The sequence below is a fragment of the Primulina eburnea genome, unplaced genomic scaffold (genome assembly GCF_022965805.1).
Source record: "Primulina eburnea isolate SZY01 unplaced genomic scaffold, ASM2296580v1 ctg808_ERROPOS3000000+, whole genome shotgun sequence".
In the NCBI taxonomy this organism is placed as follows: Eukaryota; Viridiplantae; Streptophyta; class Magnoliopsida; order Lamiales; family Gesneriaceae; genus Primulina; species Primulina eburnea.
Window position 1 is genome coordinate 136021 of NW_027331578.1, and position 19177 is coordinate 155197.

A 19177-nucleotide genomic window follows, 5' to 3' on the forward strand; every position below is an offset into this window, starting at 1 on the left:
ATATTAAGAAATATTTTATTAGGATTTGATAGTTGTAGATTGTTATATAAATTTATTAAAATAGATTTTTATTAAATAAAATGAAAATTTATTAATTTGAGAAGATATGCATATTTGGTTTATAAAAAACATCAAAGCTAATTATTTTAAATCAGCTTCGATTTTAATAATATAAATAGATATTTCAATTTGAATGATTCAACTAATAATATTGCTATAATTGTTACGATTCAAATTTTTTTGTTAAATTCAATTGTACTAGTTTATTATGAATTCTACTTTCTCACTTTTTTATTCTATGAAACAATAACGTACATCACAAAAGAAAATTACCAAAATTCATCTTTTAAAACGACTATAATCACTGAAGTTTATCTTTTCGATCCAATTATACAATGAAATAATGATAGATTAAAAAATATAATTTAAGTCTTAATGTATGAAAATAATACACCGATAACCGAGCAAGTTGACATGATAATGTTAGGAGAATCAATCACGGTGAGGTAAAAAAAAAAAAGACAAAAGTTTGTGTGACACATTCTCACAGGTCATATTTTGTGAGACATAGATCTTATTTGGGTTATCCATGAAAAAATATTACTTTTTATGCTAAGAGTATTATTTTTTATTGTAAATATTGATAAGATTGAATCATCTCACCTATAAAAACTCGTGAGACCGTCTCACAAGAGACCTACTAAAAAAAACTTCAAACTAGGAGAAACCAATGGTGAATAATAAGAGAAAGAAGTAGAGCAACTGTGAAAACCTTTTAGTAGAAATAAATCAATCCATAGTTCATTAAGTACATTACTTTCAGTATTTATGCAAAATGAGCAATCCAAGTGGGGCCCTTGAAAACATATAGTATGATGAAATATTAAACTGCCACTGGGGAGAAGCAGTTGCCCAAATATGGAGCCACAGTTCTACAACCTGGGAGCTAGAAGAGCACGAGGGGCATCCCACTCCGTGGCGATGTGATTACGGGTTATCTCACTGAGTGAACGACAACCAGACAAAGCCATAGTCAGTTCAAACTCATCACGCAGCATTTGGAGCGCTTTTCTAACACCGGCTTCTCCATCAGCTGCCAGCGCAAAAACTACAGGTCGACCAATCTGAGACGAGCCCAGAAAAATATCTTAGAATCATACAAAGACACTTTTGAGATTAAGCCAAGAAAGTTCATATTCTTGGTTTTTGTTGATTGTGCTACTTACAAAGATGCCAGAGGCTCCCAATGCCAAGGCCTTGAAGACGTCTGTTCCACGCCTAACGCCTCCATCCAAGAAAACTGGCAACCGTCCTTGTGCGGCTTTCACGACCTGAAAATGCAACAGATGATTAGGAAAACATAGATGGGTCATGAGGCCTCGTAAAACAGCATACCTCTTCCAGAGCCATGATAGTGGAAGGGACGTAATCAAGTTGGCGAGCACCATGATTGGATACGATAATACCAGCTGCTCCACTCTGAATTGCGATCCTTGCTGTAAATTGAGAGTAAGAAAATTTTGTTATGAGTGAGTATTTGATGAAGAGAATGATCAAGATTTCAAAGTTTCTTACTGTCCTCAGCAGTGAGTACACCCTTAACCAGGATAGGCAACGAGGTAATGGTTTGTAGCCACTTCACATCCTGTCAATATTCAAAGGGGAAGCAAGCCTATTATCTGTGTTTGTTCAAAGTTGAACGATGCAAATCCGAGCTCTGTAAATGTGCTAAAAACTAGAACTGTTACAAACAGGAAAACTACTTATTCAAATGCCATGTTTCGAGTCTTTTGACTATAACTCGAGCTATGCATCCCACCAGGATTTTAGGACAAGGATCGATAGTAATCTAGCTTACCTTCCAGCTCAAAGATCGATCAATTTGGCCAGCAACATATGAAGCTAAACCAGAGTCATCAGACTACACCACAGAATGAGAGCTGACGTCAACACTTAAAACTCATCAATAAAGCATGTGGGCTAGCAAAACAATGCCATTGTGCCACTTACTTTGTCCATCTTCCCAAGATCCAGACCTTCGAAATTCTTCAATGTCAGAAAAGGTGGCAAAGTAAATCTGTATAACATAGAAAAATAAAGATTCTTGTGAGACACCAAAGCTCATAGCCTTTATGCTTCTGTTTATTATCATGTTCAAGTTAAAGCTCCAACCTGTTCTTAATATCAGATTCTCTGCGTCCCAATCTTGGAGTATCCACCGTAAGTGCTATGGCCTTAAAACCTGCCCTTTCTGCTCTTCGCACCAGTTGAGCCACAACATTCCTGTCCTTATAGACCTGAAAGCAAAAGTAGTATGTAACTATGTATAACTCATATGAAAGCGGATTGGGGAAATCTTGAATTGCAAGTTAAAACTTACATAGAGCTGAAAGAATCTTATGCCGGGTCCGGTTGAAGCAACTTCTTCAACACTGGAAGTGGCCCATGAAGACAACGTCTGAAATAAAAATCATGATGCACAAGTTAATCACATATTTTCTTATATATAAAAAACAAAAAATTGGTGTGCATGGGGAAACATATATCTTTGCCAACTGTTCAAATTACTCTCACATGGTATTATCAGGGATTGTTTCCCAAGTTTTCTGACAGAATGTGACTTTGTTTTTAAACAAAGAGCAGCATTACGGTAGTGTTTTCATGCTATTTAACCCAATTAGTATCACATTTTCGTTAAAAGTGCGTCATGCCTGAGGTTCTAAAGAATGTTTCTCAAGTTTATAGGATTTAAAAATCATGTTTGAACACAATATCGTCATGTCCTGCTGTGCAGAAAACAGTCGTAGAAAATTTCGATAGAACTTGATGCGAGAGAGAAATCAAACCATGATTGTTCCAGCTGATGATGCAGCTCTAGCGGTTGCGTACTCTCCTGCATAATGAATAACCATGCTATCAGCACCATTCACAGCTAAATGAAGGTACATACATGGGAAATGCGGTTGAGCTAGCACCTAATCCGTGTAAATGCCAACAAGATGGTGATAATCAGGATTCAGAAAAGTAAAATCACCCGAGCATCAAATTGGTCAAGATTGAAACAAGCTTGTGATCATCAGGATTCCGAAAAATTAAAATCACCTGAACATCAACTTGGCCAATATATCTCGTGTCTCTAGAAACACCTCGTTCATGAACAAGTTAAAGGCAAAATGAAAAATCTTTGAATCACATACCTCCAAGTACTTTCCATAATGAATTGTCTATTATATGCAAGAAATTACTACAATCAGGATTGATCATAATTCCAGTACATAATGCTTACCTTCAGGGTGAGCCATTTTTTGCATAGCAGTTGGGGCAATCATGATGGGCATTGAAATCTTGAAGCCCAAAACAGTGGTAGCCATGTCAATCTTGGATACATCAATGAGAATTCGGGGCCGGAACCTGTATTTAGGTTAATGGTGTCTCATACAGGAAATTACCATCTCACTAAAAGCAAATAAAAAAGAAAGAACAAAAAAACTCGAAAGTTGGTCGTATATGGCCCTTTCATAGGTGATATGAAGCAACATACAGAATTCTTGAGAAGGCATTTCTGTTCTCAGCCAGAGTCCACTGGTCCTCGGCACCTGATGCATAGTAGTCGTACACCATTTTCGGCAACTTTTGCTTGGCAATAGCCTGATATTCGGTTACATTTGTTATCTCTTCCATCTCGGTGTATGATGAATGTCACAGGTCCCCTTCAAGATATTGATCAAAAAATGGAAACCAAATACATATCAGATCATCGATATTGTGTCCGTTTTTATTATAGTGATTAAAATCTTCTCCCTGGCTTCCTCGTGACCGTCAAAAACCGCAAAAAATGTACATGCAAACAGGATTTGTTCTTGAAAATTCATAAGCCTCATTGCGGCAAAAAAATGTACAAGCAACCAGAATTTGTTCTTGAAAATTCATAAGCCTCATTGTGTCTAATAAGGCATAAATTTACTACTCAAGCATCTGAAAACTGTGATATCTCACATCTCAATTAACTGGTTAAAGTGGCAAGCATCTCTTATCATTCATGATTGCCAAAAACAACGACGCAGGCACCGATTTTTAAAGTGGAATTGCTCGAGTCAAACAAGAAACTGGCAATGGTAATTACACCAAGCTCAATCCAGACAAGAACCCCCGATGTTCACATGAGATAAATAACTTAATCCGACAAGAATAAATTCTTGAACTTATAAATCTCCAAAACCAGAACTTAAACAAAATAGAACACTAATCACTTTCCAAGAAAGAACCATTTCAGCAAAAACCCACAAGTCGAAATAGAAACATTCTGTAAATGAAAGAAGAGAGAAATAGAGGGGAAAGATAAGCAGAAACAAACCTCGAGACACAACAGTAATGAGATGAGTGACTGCAAGGTAACCAAATAAGGGAACTCTAGCACAGGAGTACTAGATAAGCTTGAAAGAGAACCAAGGAAAACACCGATAAATAATTATATATAATTCACGAGAATTTTAGATAATATGACGATGAAGACAAATTGGGTGAGGTTCATAGAAGGAGTGGCACAAAATTGAGGATGAGTATTTGGAGGTACGAATTCGAAACCAAATCCTGTCAGGGCAAATTTCTGCCACACGCTTCGTTTGTGCTTCACAGTCTCTCTTCGTAATCTTCCCTCTTTGTACTCATTTTTTTCAACTCATTCATGATCCATATACACGTATATATGTATAAAAATTAAATTCATACCAAGTACCAGTTTTTGGTAATATGTCAATAATTATGATGCATGATGAGTTTGAGCATCTCTTTACGTGTCACGACCTCTGAATTTTTTTAAAATATCAACTCTGACTTCTTCTTATGACATGCCATCTTGGACTACAGGGCACTGGAAGAATTAACTAGTGTCCAAGATCAGAAACAAAGAAAAATCACATGAACAGGAAACATCAACGATTTTGGAACATGTAAACTAGGAAATCTGGAAAGTTACGAAATCGTGAACTCCTAGGATGAGCGCATTCAATCTCCAAGCAAATACACGCGAAACTGGCCTTTGCGTTGCAGCCTAGCAGGAACCAGAGTAGGCGACGCAGTTGAAAACTACCAACTTTGAGTGGCAGGTCGCCTTGTATCATTCGCAACAATATGCCATTTCTGGCGCAAAGGAACATCCTCCAAGGTTACAAAAAATTACGAATCTATGCATGTAGTCGCAATTGTCATCCATGCCAAAAGCACGAAATAGAGATTTGTTATATTTAAATTTCGTATAAATTCAGACATCGACATCAAATAGCTTACGAGACGATTGGACGGCTCAAGGGAACACAAATACAAATGTGATTCAATTTTATTTGCAGAGAGATAATTCCATCAAGTTGACTAGCCACCACCAACTTCAAAGCATCCACGAAAAAATGAACAAAATCTCACTTGAATAAAAGTACAAGTATCTGAGCAACTTGATTGGAAGAAATTGAAAGTCACAATCAAAATATCAACGAGAGTAAATATTTGACTTACCAATGAACTTTACTAAAATTTAACCTAATTCATAATTAAAATATATAATAATCCTATTTTTTTTAATTTTTTTACCTGGGCTGGAGCCCACCTCAGTCTTTGGGTGGCTCAGGCCCTGCCACTAAGTACCAAATTAGCTTCCTTTGTTTATTAATTTATTGGGCTTCAGTACATGCACAAAAGATAGAGATTAAATATAAAAAAATGGTCGCAGTATAGTTTACGTTTGCATCTTTCACTAATCAAGCTACGCAATGCGAAAACAGCTCGTCTTTTATCGAACCTTTCTGCTTTCTAGTTAGTGTTCCGGTTGCAAAACAATTTCCAAATTGAACAAAAGATCTTCTTCGAGAATCATTTACAAGTGTAACATGGCATTGGATTCGTGGAAAAGCTCCAATTCAGATTTTACTACGTGCAAATGAACTCACGAGAAAGAATGTTGGAGATTCAGTTTTGGCCTTTGGGGGATGATGATGCATGTAACGAAGGAGTGTTTAATTTACCGTCGTTAAATAGGTTTGGCAAGCATATTGTTTTGTCAACATGATTTCTGCTGCAAAGGCCAATGCCTGGTGGGTTTGTGTAGAGACGACATCGAAAGTGTTTTATGATTAATAGGGGATTTGAAGCTTAATGGTTTTTATGGGGTTTTAACAAATTTTTATGAAGAAAACACGAGGATGGTTCTTTCAATTAAAACCATGCCACACAGCACAGGAGTGCAAAATACAATAGACCATGGAGTGCTCCTTAATTAGCTTCGTTCTACGAATATGGTCGTGCTTAAGCGAATCATAGTTATAACATTCTCTTATGCGTGCAGTCGAGGACGTAGCCAGGAAATAATTCGAGACTGGGCTGAATGCTAGTTGCAACGGACAGATATCTAAGCACGGCTCTTCCAAACACCGTCGCCGATCAGATCGGCGACGGTTTGTACGTATAGCGACGGTTCGAACTAAACCGTCGTAATTTTAGCGACGGATGTTGTAAAACCGTCGCTAAGCCATCCGTTTTTTTTTTTGTAGTGTGGGAAATTCAAAAATTTTAGCGACGGATGTAGTAAAACCGTCGCTAATCCATCCATATTTTTTAGTAGGCCCAAAAATCTAGCCTGGGCTGGAGCCCACCCCAGCCTTTGGTCAAAATAGCTAATATTGTTTGTTTTATATAATGATTTATTATATGTATATCATAGTCCTTTCGTAATCTCATGTCACGAGTTAAATAATACTTTATCAGTATATTTAACATAGATCACACTAACTACTTTTAATATCTTGATTTAACATTTTTTAAATACATAAAATATGCTTAAAATTATAAAAATACTCAATTTTTATTTAATTAAAAAATATAAAAGAATTATTTTAGTAAATTTATAACATATATAATATATAACTAATAAATCTTACCCTCAATTTTTTTAAAAAAATTAGTTAATTTTTTTATCTATATTTTAATTAAAAATATTTTAATTATAAATCTTATATATTTTATTATTTTTTTTTAATCTTATATATCATGCCACTTTTAAAAATATATATAAAAAATTATTAATTTAAAAATAACATAAAATTATTTATTGATTAAATTATCAATAAATCTCCAAAAATATTGTTGTATTTGTGTTTAGTCTATGTTAGACAAAATAATCTTACAGTATCTGATTCACGGAAAAATTATTTTTTCACTGGTCCCCAATTGTTTTCTCGTATAAGATTTTGTATAAAATATTAAAAATTTGATATTAATATATAATATTTGAGTACAAAAAATTTCATATCTGACATAAATATATGATTTTTGAGTATTTGAACATGTATAACAAATATAAATATTGATGCCAAGTCTTTTTTTTGATGAAAATTAATACAAGATATTGAATATATGATGCTAATATATGATATTCCAGCACATAAACAAGTGTATCAAGCGTTGATATTAACATAGTTGTTCCAATTTATACTCAATCTTTTATCTTTTGTATACATAAAATAATTAATTCTCAAATATCATAAAATAGTTCCAGACTTGTAATATTTTATACCAAATTTCATCTAAAAACCATAAGTGAATCCATACAAAAATATATATTTTTTTTGTGAATACATAACATAATTTTTTTTCTTCATATTATTGGAAGTAAATACAAATATAACTGTATTGGTGAGATTTAAAAACAAGTTTTCCCAAAATTATTCGAGTGACGAGGGCACCAGTGCACCACAACACTATAAATGAGATTAAACAATGATTTTTTTTAAAAAAAGAAGATTAAACAATAATTTGAATATATATTTTGGTGTTATATGGCAATTGAAACATGTACCACAGTCGATATCGAGCTGACAGGCGGGCCTGACCATCGTCCACAGTTTGGGAAGACGAGCACACTGCGACCTTAGGAGCGGACATAATGCGCGGAATAAGCTTAGAGAGTGAACTTTGAAGAGAAGATACCTTTTAGTCTCTGTTTTCAGCAGGGATCGGATTCTCCTAGAAAATGGCATGGATGCAACTTTACCAGATGTTCACATTCGGGTTTATTGTAGTGTTTTTGTTGGCCAAGTCCTCCTTTCTGTATTCATATTCGTTTCGTTTCTCTTACACGGTAATTCACACTCTTGAGTCCTCAAAAAATTGCAAAATTTAGAGGATTTGTATTGTAGGAGTTGTGAATATTAGATTTTGCACGATTTGTTTTCATATCTTTGTCAATTCAGTGAATTTTTTGCTTAATATGAAGAAATTTGATATGGGTTTTCGTCAGGATGAAAGGCATTTTTATAAGAACTCAACTCCAGAGACATTTTATAAGTCGTCCAATAAAAAAGCAAACTTGCGTTTATTAGGTCTACAGTTGCATCATACTTTAGCACTTTATCATGTTATTAGCGTTGTCTCATTTCCTTATCTTTATTAGAAATTGTTAGCTTTTAGTATAAGTGTATGACAAATTCTCATCAGTCGGACGTTTGAAGTTATTGAAATGAAATAACATCAATTACTAGGTGATATTATATGATTAGCAATGAATTTTGTGTCCCAAAGTATTTAGATCGGTAGAAAAGTTGGCACATGGAGGCTGACAATATTTCTGGTGCTACAGCATTATCTAAGGTTGCCAAGCCCAATACCAAACTAAAGTCATAAAAGTGGGGAAGAAATAGAATAGATGAAATGAAAGATAACTCCAATTCATTCATCCACTAAGGAGAGCCACCTACTCTTAGTCTACCTGTAAATCATCACATTTTGTGCCATTTATTATCAGCAGCTTCAAAAAGCAAAGAAAACAACAAAATAAGAGAGAGCCCATCTAGAAAAAGAGAATGAAAGTGCACAATTTATTCAGTCAAATTTTATCTCCTACTATTAGGTACAGAAACAACGGCAAAGATTGTAATCCTAGTATTCCCAAGTCCCATCTCCATCCCTGCCTACAATTGACACATACATAATATAAAGCAACAGATATTTTTCCCCATCACATATTGCATCCAATAATAGAGAGAAATGATGATCTTGAGAACAAGAAAAAGGAGGAAAAAAGAAGAAAATGGTTGTGGAGTTTCAGAGTACAGCACTAAGAATTGATCACATGCAGCACATAACTCAATTTCACTGAGATCACTACTGTAAAGTTATGGTTGACTCTTTCATTGTGTGCCCTTGTTTTGGATTGTGACCTTCACGGTTCATTTCCAGCTTCTTGCCTTGTCAATCAGTCACCTCCTTTTTTCACATTTTTTCTTCCCCTCTGTCAAACGATATAGCCCACGCACAAACATGACACATCCCTATCTGTGTTAGGACCTTTGTTTCCCTTTATTTTTATTTATTTAGTCTCAACATTTCTAGAATCGAGTAGGCTAGAAATAAATCCTTTTTCTCTGTATTAGTTTCTTGATCTCCTGCATGAAATTTTATCTTTAGATTTGTTGGAATCATCCCTACTTTATCAATTCTTCAGCGATCAACCTTAAGTAAGATATGATGTAATCTGGCGAAGAATCTTTGAGCAACTATTTGATTATCACTTCCAAAATTGGTTGCTATTGCCTGTGTACCTGTAAGTTATCTAGACATCCTTTTTTTTCTTCTACCTTATCTTTTTTTCTTCTTTCCATATTGAAAGGTCCCTCTTTCTAATATATGACTGTTACACGGCCTCACGGGACTGAAAAATTAAGCTTGCTTAATGGGCTTGTATGTTTTTTGCTGATATTATTTTCTTGTTAAATTCCCTTGTATTTTTCTGTCAATAATGGGAGACCAAAAGATTTGGCATTGGACATTACTATTCTGTTGTACAATTGTTTTGGTTCAGTCATTGAATGACGAGGGAACTATTCTTTTGGAGTTCAAAAAATACCTTAGTGATCCTTATCTTAATCTTCAAAATTGGAATGCTTTGGATTCTAGTCCTTGCAATTGGACAGGTATTGGGTGTAGCTTAGATTCTAAGGTAATCTCCGTACATCTTAGTGGCCTGAATTTATCTGGGAGTTTATCTTCAAGCATTTGTCAACTCCCATTCTTGATCGAACTGAACATGTCGAAAAACTTCATATCCGGCCCAGTCCCTGATGATTTCAATTCCTTTCATAATATTAAGGTTTTAGATCTTTGCACAAATCGGTTGTATAACCCATTCCCTCTCCAACTATGCAATATTACCTCTCTTAGAATGCTCTATCTATGTGAGAATTATATGTTTGGAGAAATCCCACATGAAATTGGAAACATGATGTCGCTTGAGGAGCTTGTGATCTATAATAACAATTTAACGGGGGTTATCCCTTCATCCATTGGCAAACTGAAAAATCTTTGGATTATTAGGGCTGGTAGAAATTTTTTATCAGGTCCCGTTCCCACTGAAATAAGTGAATGTGAGAGTTTGGCTGTGTTAGGCTTGGCTGAAAACAGGCTAGATGGTGGTTTCCCTATTGAGCTGCAAAAGCTTGAGAATCTTACCTCCTTGATTCTTTGGAACAATCTTCTTTCTGGTGAAATTCCTCCTGAGATAGGTAATTTCACTAGCTTGGAGTTACTAGCTCTGCATGGGAATAAGTTTACTGGAATTATCCCGAAAGAGATTGGGAAATTGGCTCAGTTGAAGAGACTGTACCTTTACACTAATCAGTTGAATGGAACCATTCCCCCAGAGTTATCCAATTGTTCAAATGCCGTTGAGATCGATCTTTCCGAGAACCGTTTGACGGGATTCATCCCAAAATTTTTGGGTCAGATGTCTAATCTCCGTTTACTCTATCTTTTTGAGAACTTCCTCCAAGGAAATATTCCGACCGAGTTAGGGCAGTTGAAGCAGCTGACAAAATTAGACCTGTCCATGAATAATTTAACTGGTTCAATACCTTCAGCATTGCAAAATCTCCCATTCTTGAAAGACTTTCAACTGTTTCACAATCAGCTTGGTGGCATAATTCCCCCGTTTATTGGAGCTTTTAGCAACCTCTCTGTTCTTGATCTTTCCAAGAATAATCTTGTAGGCAACATACCTGCACAAATTTGTAGGTTTCAGAAATTGTCTTTTCTTAGCCTGGGATCGAACAAGTTGTCTGGAAACGTTCCCCATGGCCTAAAAACTTGCAAGTCTCTTGAGCAGCTAATGTTGGGAGACAACTTGCTTACAGGGAGCCTTTCTGTTGAATACACGAAACTTCAGAACCTTTCTGCCCTTGAGCTGTATCATAATCGATTCTCGGGACTAATACCTTCAGAAATAGGGAATTCCAGGAATCTAGAGAGACTGCTTCTGTCACATAACCACTTTATCGGGCACATTCCTCCTGAAGTTGGAAATCTTGTCAAGCTTGCCGCCTTTAATGTTTCTTGGAACCAGCTATTTGGCAGTATACCCCAAGAGTTGGGTAACTGTGTGAAGCTCGAAAGGCTTGATCTAAGTAACAATTTCTTTATTGGATCTGTTCCAGATAAACTTGGAATGTTGGTGAAACTGGAGTTGCTGAAGTTATCTGATAATGGATTCACAGGTGCAATTCCTGCAACTTTAGGGAGCCTTGTCAGGTTAACCGAATTGCAAATGGGAGGAAACTTGTTTTCAGGGGTTATTCCTATTGAGCTAGGACGACTTACTTCTCTTCAAATTGCTCTCAATATCAGCCATAACAATCTCACTGGCTCAATTCCAAGTAGTCTGGGTGACCTGCAGATGCTTGAATCACTTTTCTTGAATGATAACCAGCTTAGTGGTGAAATTCCTAACGTGGTAGGGGGGATGCGCAGCCTCTGGATATGCAACCTTTCGAATAACAATCTAGTTGGAATGGTTCCAACAACTCTAGTATTCGAGAGGATGGACCAGAGTAATTTTATGGGAAACAAGGGGCTATGCATATTAGGTTTGAATCATTGCCATTCATTTCAAAGTTCATCAGTTCCTTCAAGATCAAGCTGGTTCAAGAAGGGTTCTTATAAAGAAAAAATAATCACCATTATCTCACTCTGCATCGGACTGATCTCGTTGATTTTCATTGTTGGAGTATGTTGGCAGATGAAACGACATAAATCTGCTTTTGCTGCACTTGAAGACCAACTGAAGAGTGATGAGTTAGGTAGCTACTACTTTCCCAAAGAAGGTTTCAATTATCATGATCTTGTCGAGGCAACAGGGAACTTTTCAGATACGGCAATTATAGGAAAAGGAGCCTGTGGAACTGTATACAGAGCAGTAATGGGAAATGATCAAGTGATTGCAGTTAAAAAGTTGAAGGCCTACGGTGAAGGAGCAAGTTCAGACAACAGTTTTCGTGCTGAAATATCAACTCTTGGGAAGATAAGGCACAAAAACATAGTGAAATTATATGGCTTTTGCTACCATCAAGATAGCAATCTTATCTTGTACGAGTACATGGCAAATGGAAGCCTCGGAGAGATACTACATGGGAATGAAATGGCATGTATGCTCGACTGGAATGCACGATACAAAATAGCTCTTGGGGCTGCTGAGGGATTATGCTATCTCCACCATGATTGTAAGCCTCAAATTATACATCGTGACATAAAATCGAACAACATCTTACTGGATGAACATTTGGAGGCACATGTTGGAGATTTTGGCTTAGCTAAGATGGTCGATTTCCCCTTGTCGAAGTCTTTATCTGCTGTAGCGGGTTCATATGGCTACATTGCTCCCGGTGAGAACTTATTCGATAAAGTTTTCTGTACATGCATGGTTAGCATTATACAAAACTAATATTCATTAACTTGAGTTACTATTTCTCCTCATTTCAGAATACGCTTACACCATGAAAGTGACAGAGAAGTGCGATATATACAGTTTTGGGGTGGTTCTATTGGAATTACTCACTGGTAAATCTCCAGTTCAACCGCTGGATCAAGGAGGCGACCTGGTAACAATGGTGAGGAGATCTCTTCAAAAACTAGAGATAGAACCTCACATATATGACCAACGAATTGATCTTAGTGCCAAAAAAACAGTCGAGGAGATGTCTCTGGTTCTGAAGATCGCTTTGTTTTGTACCAGCACGTCGCCTCTCAACAGGCCAACAATGCGAGAGGTCATTGCTATGTTGATTGATGCCAGAGAGGAAGTGAGCAATTCTCCACCTTCTCCAACATCAGAAACTCCTTTAGATAGGGAAGCTAGTTGTTGAGGTATTAGTTCGTACCCTCTTGTGGCATCTCTAAATTGCTTACTTACATACATATAACAATCAACGTCCAATTTTCAGGTCGTATTGGCTGCTTTTCTTCCTACTTTTCTTGATGGACCCATGCAGCTGGGAGCTAGCCTCCCTGATAGTAAAATGTTAGCGAGACTAATAGCATTTGTGGCTATTACTGCGATTGAAAAAGTGTCCCCAGTTAAGAAAGTGATGATATCAGATGTAACTTTTATCTTCTTTCCATGACTGACTTCATACTTGACTGCCGAGTATAGATCGTCGTAACAAGTAAGATAATTCATAGGAGTGTATCCATATAAACTATTTTCTTTATACTCTCTTCGTACTTTAATATATGATATTTCTTGTTTTCATATTAAGAATATTATTAAAATAAATAAATTTTACAAGCAATAGTTGCATATTATTTCAAGGCTTAATTAATAGAGATTTATTATTAAAAAAAGAAATAATATTAAATGTAATAACTAGATTACATATTTGGTACAAAGTATAGTTATATATTTGAGAGGAAAGAAGTGTATGTAATCAAGATTAACAATCTCATGTGATTAAACTGAGTAGACTATTGTATAGATAATCTTTCATTGTCCCCTTTTTTAAATAAACTAATTTTTTTAAGAAATTCAAGACAGCAAATATGAATTGTCTTAGTGATAATAATTTATATATAGAGTAGGTCTTTTGTGAAATTTATCTCACGAATCTTTATCTGTGAGACAGATCAATCCTACCGATATTCACAATAAAAAATAATACTCTTAGCGTAAAAAGTAATATTTTTTCATTGAGGATCCAATAGAGATCTGTCTCGTAAAATACGATCTATGAAACCGTTTCACATAAATTTTTGTCTTATATATACAATAGACACAAACATATAATGTAGTTGGATTCTCGGCAGAAATAATCATTGTAGCCCCAAATTTTTTAAAGAAAAAAATATAGACATAGTTATGAATATTTTCAACTTGTGGAATCTTTATATATATATGTATGCCATTTTCGAAACCGTAGAATAGAAAAATTGGGTGAATAATTAGCAATTAGCATGTAGTCTTTAATCCTATTTTAGTATTGGTTAATTAAAAGTCAAATCTTTCCATAATTTCCTTAAAACGAACGTCCATGTTACTTCACACGATACCATGTGTTCAACATTAAATAATTATGTTCTGATCTCTGAGTTTAACAAAATATAATTTTTAAATTATATTCGATGATAAATTGTCAAATCTTTACTTAGAAAATAAGAAATTTAACATTGCGGTAAAAATGGCATAAAATTTTACTTGGTCATCGATATTTTAGTAATATGAGGAATACTGAAAATTTCAATAGATTACTTTGCTTAATTTTAAAAAAAAGTCAGAGTTGATTGGAACCCATTGTAACTTCTTACATCTATTTTATTCGTTCTCAATACTTGAACTCAAGATTCTTTTATTAGCTATGTTTTTATTGGTGACTAACTCTGATATCATTATGTTAGTCTCGAATTCAAGATCATCTGATTGCACAATATACTTTTATAGAAATTAATTTGTATTTATCGTCAATTTACTAAAATATTAATTCAAATGTGAGTATAATTTAATCTGAAATAACATAGGACAAAAAAATCACAAAGTATTAAAATTTATTTAGCAACGCCTTATATAGAGTTTTTCAGGATATAAATGTCATATTTACAAAATCCATAACCTTATTTACGTTAAGAAAAAAAAATTTAATTACATTTCCTAAGTTTATGATGGACATGTGAATAATAATAGTTGTAATTAGAATTTAAGCTATATTTAGACGCTTTACTCCTTATCAAACAAGCAAGCCTCTTCCAAAAGCAGCGCCGCCTTCTGAGGGACGAAACTGCGGTGGCGTGCTCCTTACTTTTACTCCGTTTAACGGCGAGGCCACGCACCACCGGCGGATGGCAGTTACGGATCAGTGGCCATTTAATTCCGTCGAAAAATGGGTGACGTTTGATATCCGTCGCACCCTTTGCGCACCCTAGCCTCCTTCTGGGGTCCTTCACCAACAATTTCTCGATCAAATCTCTGGCCTCCGCCATCCCGGACTCCTCAATATCACCTTCCGACACCTGAAATCTCAGCCCTCTAGTCGATGCTATATTGCGCAGTGTTGACTCCTTGCTCCTACCCTTGAACGGCGTTGTGCCGTATAGTAACTCATAAATCAACACCCCAAACGCCCACCAGTCTACTCCGTTTCCGTGACCGTATCTAGTGACCATTTCCGGCGCCAAGTACTCATGAGTACCGACACACGATCTCGAAAACGCTGCCATTGGCTCCGCCACGAATTCTGTAACCCGTTCCACCCGTTGCCGATCTATGAGACATGAATATCTTGCGGACCTGGCCTTAATCTGTGTCCTATTTTCCAGTTTCGGAGAAACGTCAGATTGGAAACACAAATCAAAATCTGATAACATAATGTGACCGTCCTCACGGATTAATATGTTCTCCGGTTTAAGATCGCGGTACACAATGCCCTGTGAATGTAAATACTCTAGAGCCAAGAGAACTTCAGCTGCGAAGAACCTGACAGCCTGAACCGATAACCGTTTCGTGGGTTGCTTGCGAAGCAATGCATGCAGGTCTCCGTTGGGGCAGAAATCCATGAGAAGGCAAGTGTAATGCGAAACTTCCAAGTGGGCGTATAACGTAGGGAGAAAAGGGTGGTCGAGAGAGGAGAGAATTCGCGCCTCAGTTTGCACGTGGGAAAGTTTCTTAGAAGTCAAAGAATTACGATCGACGACTTTAAGAGCAAAGTTAGCGTGATCATTGTCGCGCAGGCGACAGAGGAAGACGCGGCCAAGGTTTCCAGCGCCAACGAGGCGTAGCAGCTTGAGGTGGCGGAGGTGGAGCGAACCATCAAATGACAATGTGGTCGCAGTCTTGATGGCAGCCCAGTTGGGATTGTCGTGGCGGCGGTGCGGGCGGTGATTAGCATTTTTTATGGCGGTGGAGGGAGTAGTAGTACTGGAAGTAGTAGATAAGCGGGACTCATTGCAGCTCAAAGCTAAGCTGCTGCGGGCACTAACAGTACGGTCGGTGGTTGTAGTGGTGGTGGAGACGGAGGTGAAGCTCAGGTCTAGGTCTGAGTATGCTAAATTGGAGTAGTAAACTTCAGATTCTTCAAGCTCCATTATTTTTAGGTGGATCGAGTGTTTTGTATAACATATATATAGAGCATAGATGGTAGGGTGGAGAGTACTAAGGGGGTGGGGTTGGTGGGGGACAATGTAATTAATTTTAGTAACGTGTTTGGTTGACAATTATACAGGAATGGATTGGACGAAGAGAATAGGTTAGGTTTAGTGAGGCAGACCACAGTAATATCAAATTATTAGTGATCAAACAAACAGTTAATGGATAAAGATTCGGAGAATTGAATGATGTTTGGAGAATTGAATGGTAAGAGATACACTTGTTTGAAATATTACAAGAAATTATTGTAGCAAACTTATAATTTTATTTGAAATATATTATTCATAAAGTAGTAATCGATGTATAAATTAGAGCTGAACAAGTGGTCTCAGCTGCTTACTAGAATTTAGAATACGTCTCAACTATCTCATTAATCTTTATCAATTAGTCGAGTCAACAAAAATTTTTCTGTAGAAATTTTTTTTTTTAAGTAAAACTTATAACATTTATTACTTGGAAAGTTCATATGCACCCGGCGATATTTCTTGAATTTATATATGTAGCTGAGACCTATGGACTGAATCGAATGCAAGGCTCCAGCGCTAGGTGAATTAATCCACACTCTGAATCCACAATAAAATGGCATTTCAGTATTTTATATAAAATATATAAATAAACTAACCAGCGTTTGTCGGTTCGAATAATAATTAATCTAATCATGATTTTAGTACATTGATCAACATTGTCGATGCTAGTTGTTGTACCTGTACACGTCCTAGCACGTGTCAGTTTTCATTTTTTATTCATCCGATTCAAATTAATTATTAATTATATTTTTATTATCTCGTTTCCATTTTAAAAAGTTTGAAACGTACATGTACACACACATGTTGTACATATTGTCCATTTGGTTTTTTGTGTTGGCATAAAAAAAATTTGTCGAAGGTAATTCTAGAATTAACATAAAATTGTGTCAATTTAAGTGGAATACGGGACCCACGTGGAAACTTAGACGATGCTGTCAGCCACGTGGTCGACACTGGCCATACTCTGTCGCTAATTCAAATTATTTCATAAAATGTCGACGATATTAAGAATTTTATTCGTCAAACGATGTCATACCAATGGAGTTAATGCGTAACAATTTTCAGTTTATTTGTCATATTTCAAACTTCATTGAAATGAGAAAACTTGTTTCTAAAGATGCATAAATATGGTAAGTAAGCTATGATGAGTTGAATGAATAATTTAAAACACAAATGTTTTAAAGAGTATGTTTTTTTTGAGACGGTCTCACGAATTTTTATCTGTGAGACGAGTCAATCCTACCTATATTCACAATAAAAAGTAATATTTTTTATAAATGATTCATACAAAAGATATGTCTCATAAAATACGATCCGTGAGATCGTCTCACAAATTTTTTTTATCTATTTTAAAATAGATTTATTCCGTCACCGATGATAAATGTCCTCACGAAAAGTCGGTCGTCATTTGAAACTTTGGTGTCATGCATGTTATGTACTTGACTTCAAACAACGCTAATAAATGTAAAGTAAATAAATAGGTTGCTCCATTATTTGATACATATGTTGACAGGATCGAATATTTCTACATCTTCATTTTAATCAAAAATGTTTTAAATCAGACAAATTCCTCCATTAAATTATATTATACAACATTAATTATTCTTCCTACTTTGTCTCTCCATTTCTCCACATCGTCACATGCATAAACCTCCACGGTTCCATTACTTTTTCTTGATTGAACATAATCAACCACACTTTTTTTTTACTCTAAGTTATATTCGTATTAATTTTACTCTCAGATAGTTTATTTCACAAATTCAAATTAAAATTAGGTAACAAATTATGACTAATTATTAAAATAGATGAGTCGTGAAAATGTGTGGTTATATATATTTGACAACGGAACATTCTACACATGAACAGGGACAAATGCGTGTCCAGAATACGAGGATTTTATATTCAGTTGCTCATTTGTTTAATGTTTGATATCTACACAAAGTTAAGGAAAGGGATACTGTCGAAAATACAGTTGGGAGTGGTTCAAATCTGTCTGGCTGACCTTCGGGATTGTGCACATCAAATATCAACATAGACAAGCCATTCTGTATATAATGCCTAATACTAAATTTCATTCGCGCGCGCGCACACATATATATTTCGTCACTTTATTTCTTCTAATATTTGATCAACCAAATCTGTATTGTTTCTGTGAATTTAGATCATCTATATTCTATACAATCCCAACTGGAGCTTCATTTCCAGACTAAAAAATTTAGCCCATTTTTATTGGGACCTGGTTTAGACTAAAAAAACAAGCCCAATTCAACCTTACTCGGTAGCCCAGTTACATACATATACAATATATGGAATTCAAATTAATGGCAGTTTTTATATCAAAAATTTATTTGAGACGATCTCACATATCGTATTTTGTGAGATAAATATTTTATTTGAGTCATCCATAAAAAAATATTCTTTTTTATCGTTAATATCGATAAGATTGACCATCTCACAGATAAATATTCGTGAGATCGTCTCATAAAAGATTTACCCTTGAGATTCGAGATCCTCGCCCTTGCCACTAACAAAAAATATTTGTCATAAATTAATAAACAATTATCCGAGGAAAAGAAAAGCATCCAAATATTAACCAGTGGAATTATGAATATTAAAATATTTTCCCGATCATAAATTTGAGAGGGTGAATATCTGGTATGACCGTATAATATAATATGCAATGGGAGCCTCTAGCATGAAATTATTTCCA

The 19177-nt window shown here is 35.6% G+C and overlaps 3 protein-coding genes across 5 annotated transcripts; 1 reads left to right on the top strand and 2 right to left on the bottom strand.

Annotated features, from left to right (window-relative positions):
- Positions 1–754: 754 nt before the first annotated feature.
- Positions 755–4495, bottom strand: LOC140822344 (glycolate oxidase). 2 transcript variants are annotated; one of them, XM_073183095.1, is made up of 12 exons: positions 4355–4495; positions 3542–3710; positions 3287–3411; positions 2847–2893; positions 2381–2458; positions 2173–2297; positions 2011–2077; positions 1859–1921; positions 1576–1645; positions 1396–1496; positions 1227–1331; positions 755–1124 (listed from the first exon to the last, which is right to left on the bottom strand). In XM_073183095.1, the coding sequence occupies exons 2-12, from the start codon at positions 3679–3681 to the stop codon at positions 933–935; spliced, it is 1113 nt and encodes a 370-aa protein (XP_073039196.1). In that variant the 5' UTR covers positions 3682–3710; positions 4355–4495; the 3' UTR covers positions 755–932. The 2 variants fall into 2 exon arrangements, with proteins under 2 accessions (XP_073039196.1, XP_073039195.1); XM_073183094.1 differs by lacking the exon at positions 4355–4495 and having other exon boundaries at positions 3542–3719.
- Positions 4496–8343: 3848 nt separating this feature from the next.
- On the top strand, positions 8344–13561 carry LOC140822338 (uncharacterized). 2 transcript variants are annotated; one of them, XR_012115955.1, is made up of 4 exons: positions 8344–12695; positions 12793–12920; positions 13046–13176; positions 13254–13561. XR_012115955.1 is itself a non-coding variant. In XM_073183082.1 (3 exons), the coding sequence occupies exons 1-2, from the start codon at positions 9782–9784 to the stop codon at positions 13173–13175; spliced, it is 3297 nt and encodes a 1098-aa protein (XP_073039183.1). In that variant the 5' UTR covers positions 8360–9781; the 3' UTR covers position 13176; positions 13254–13561. The 2 variants fall into 2 exon arrangements, 1 of the variants encoding a protein (XP_073039183.1); XM_073183082.1 differs by having other exon boundaries at positions 8360–12695; positions 12793–13176.
- A 1331-nt stretch (positions 13562–14892) lies between these two features.
- LOC140822357 (serine/threonine-protein kinase WAG2-like) lies at positions 14893–16398 on the bottom strand. Its single transcript, XM_073183110.1, has one exon. The coding sequence runs from the start codon at positions 16378–16380 to the stop codon at positions 14938–14940; it is 1443 nt and encodes a 480-aa protein (XP_073039211.1). The 5' UTR covers positions 16381–16398; the 3' UTR covers positions 14893–14937.
- Between the last annotated feature and the right edge of the window lie 2779 nt (positions 16399–19177).

Coding starts and splice junctions, on each gene's coding strand:
- LOC140822344 (XM_073183095.1), bottom strand. CDS start 3,681: ATGGAAGAGATAACAAATGTAACCGAATATCAGGCTATTGCCAAGCAA. Junction 1,922..2,010: donor ATCTTGGGAAGATGGACAAA/GTAAGTGGCACA, acceptor TCTGTGGTGTAG/TCTGATGACTCTGGTTTAGC. Junction 1,646..1,858: donor ATCGATCTTTGAGCTGGAAG/GTAAGCTAGATT, acceptor GAATATTGACAG/GATGTGAAGTGGCTACAAAC.
- LOC140822338 (XM_073183082.1), top strand. CDS start 9,782: ATGGGAGACCAAAAGATTTGGCATTGGACATTACTATTCTGTTGTACA. Junction 12,696..12,792: donor ATATGGCTACATTGCTCCCG/GTGAGAACTTAT, acceptor TCCTCATTTCAG/AATACGCTTACACCATGAAA.
- LOC140822357 (XM_073183110.1), bottom strand. CDS start 16,380: ATGGAGCTTGAAGAATCTGAAGTTTACTACTCCAATTTAGCATACTCA.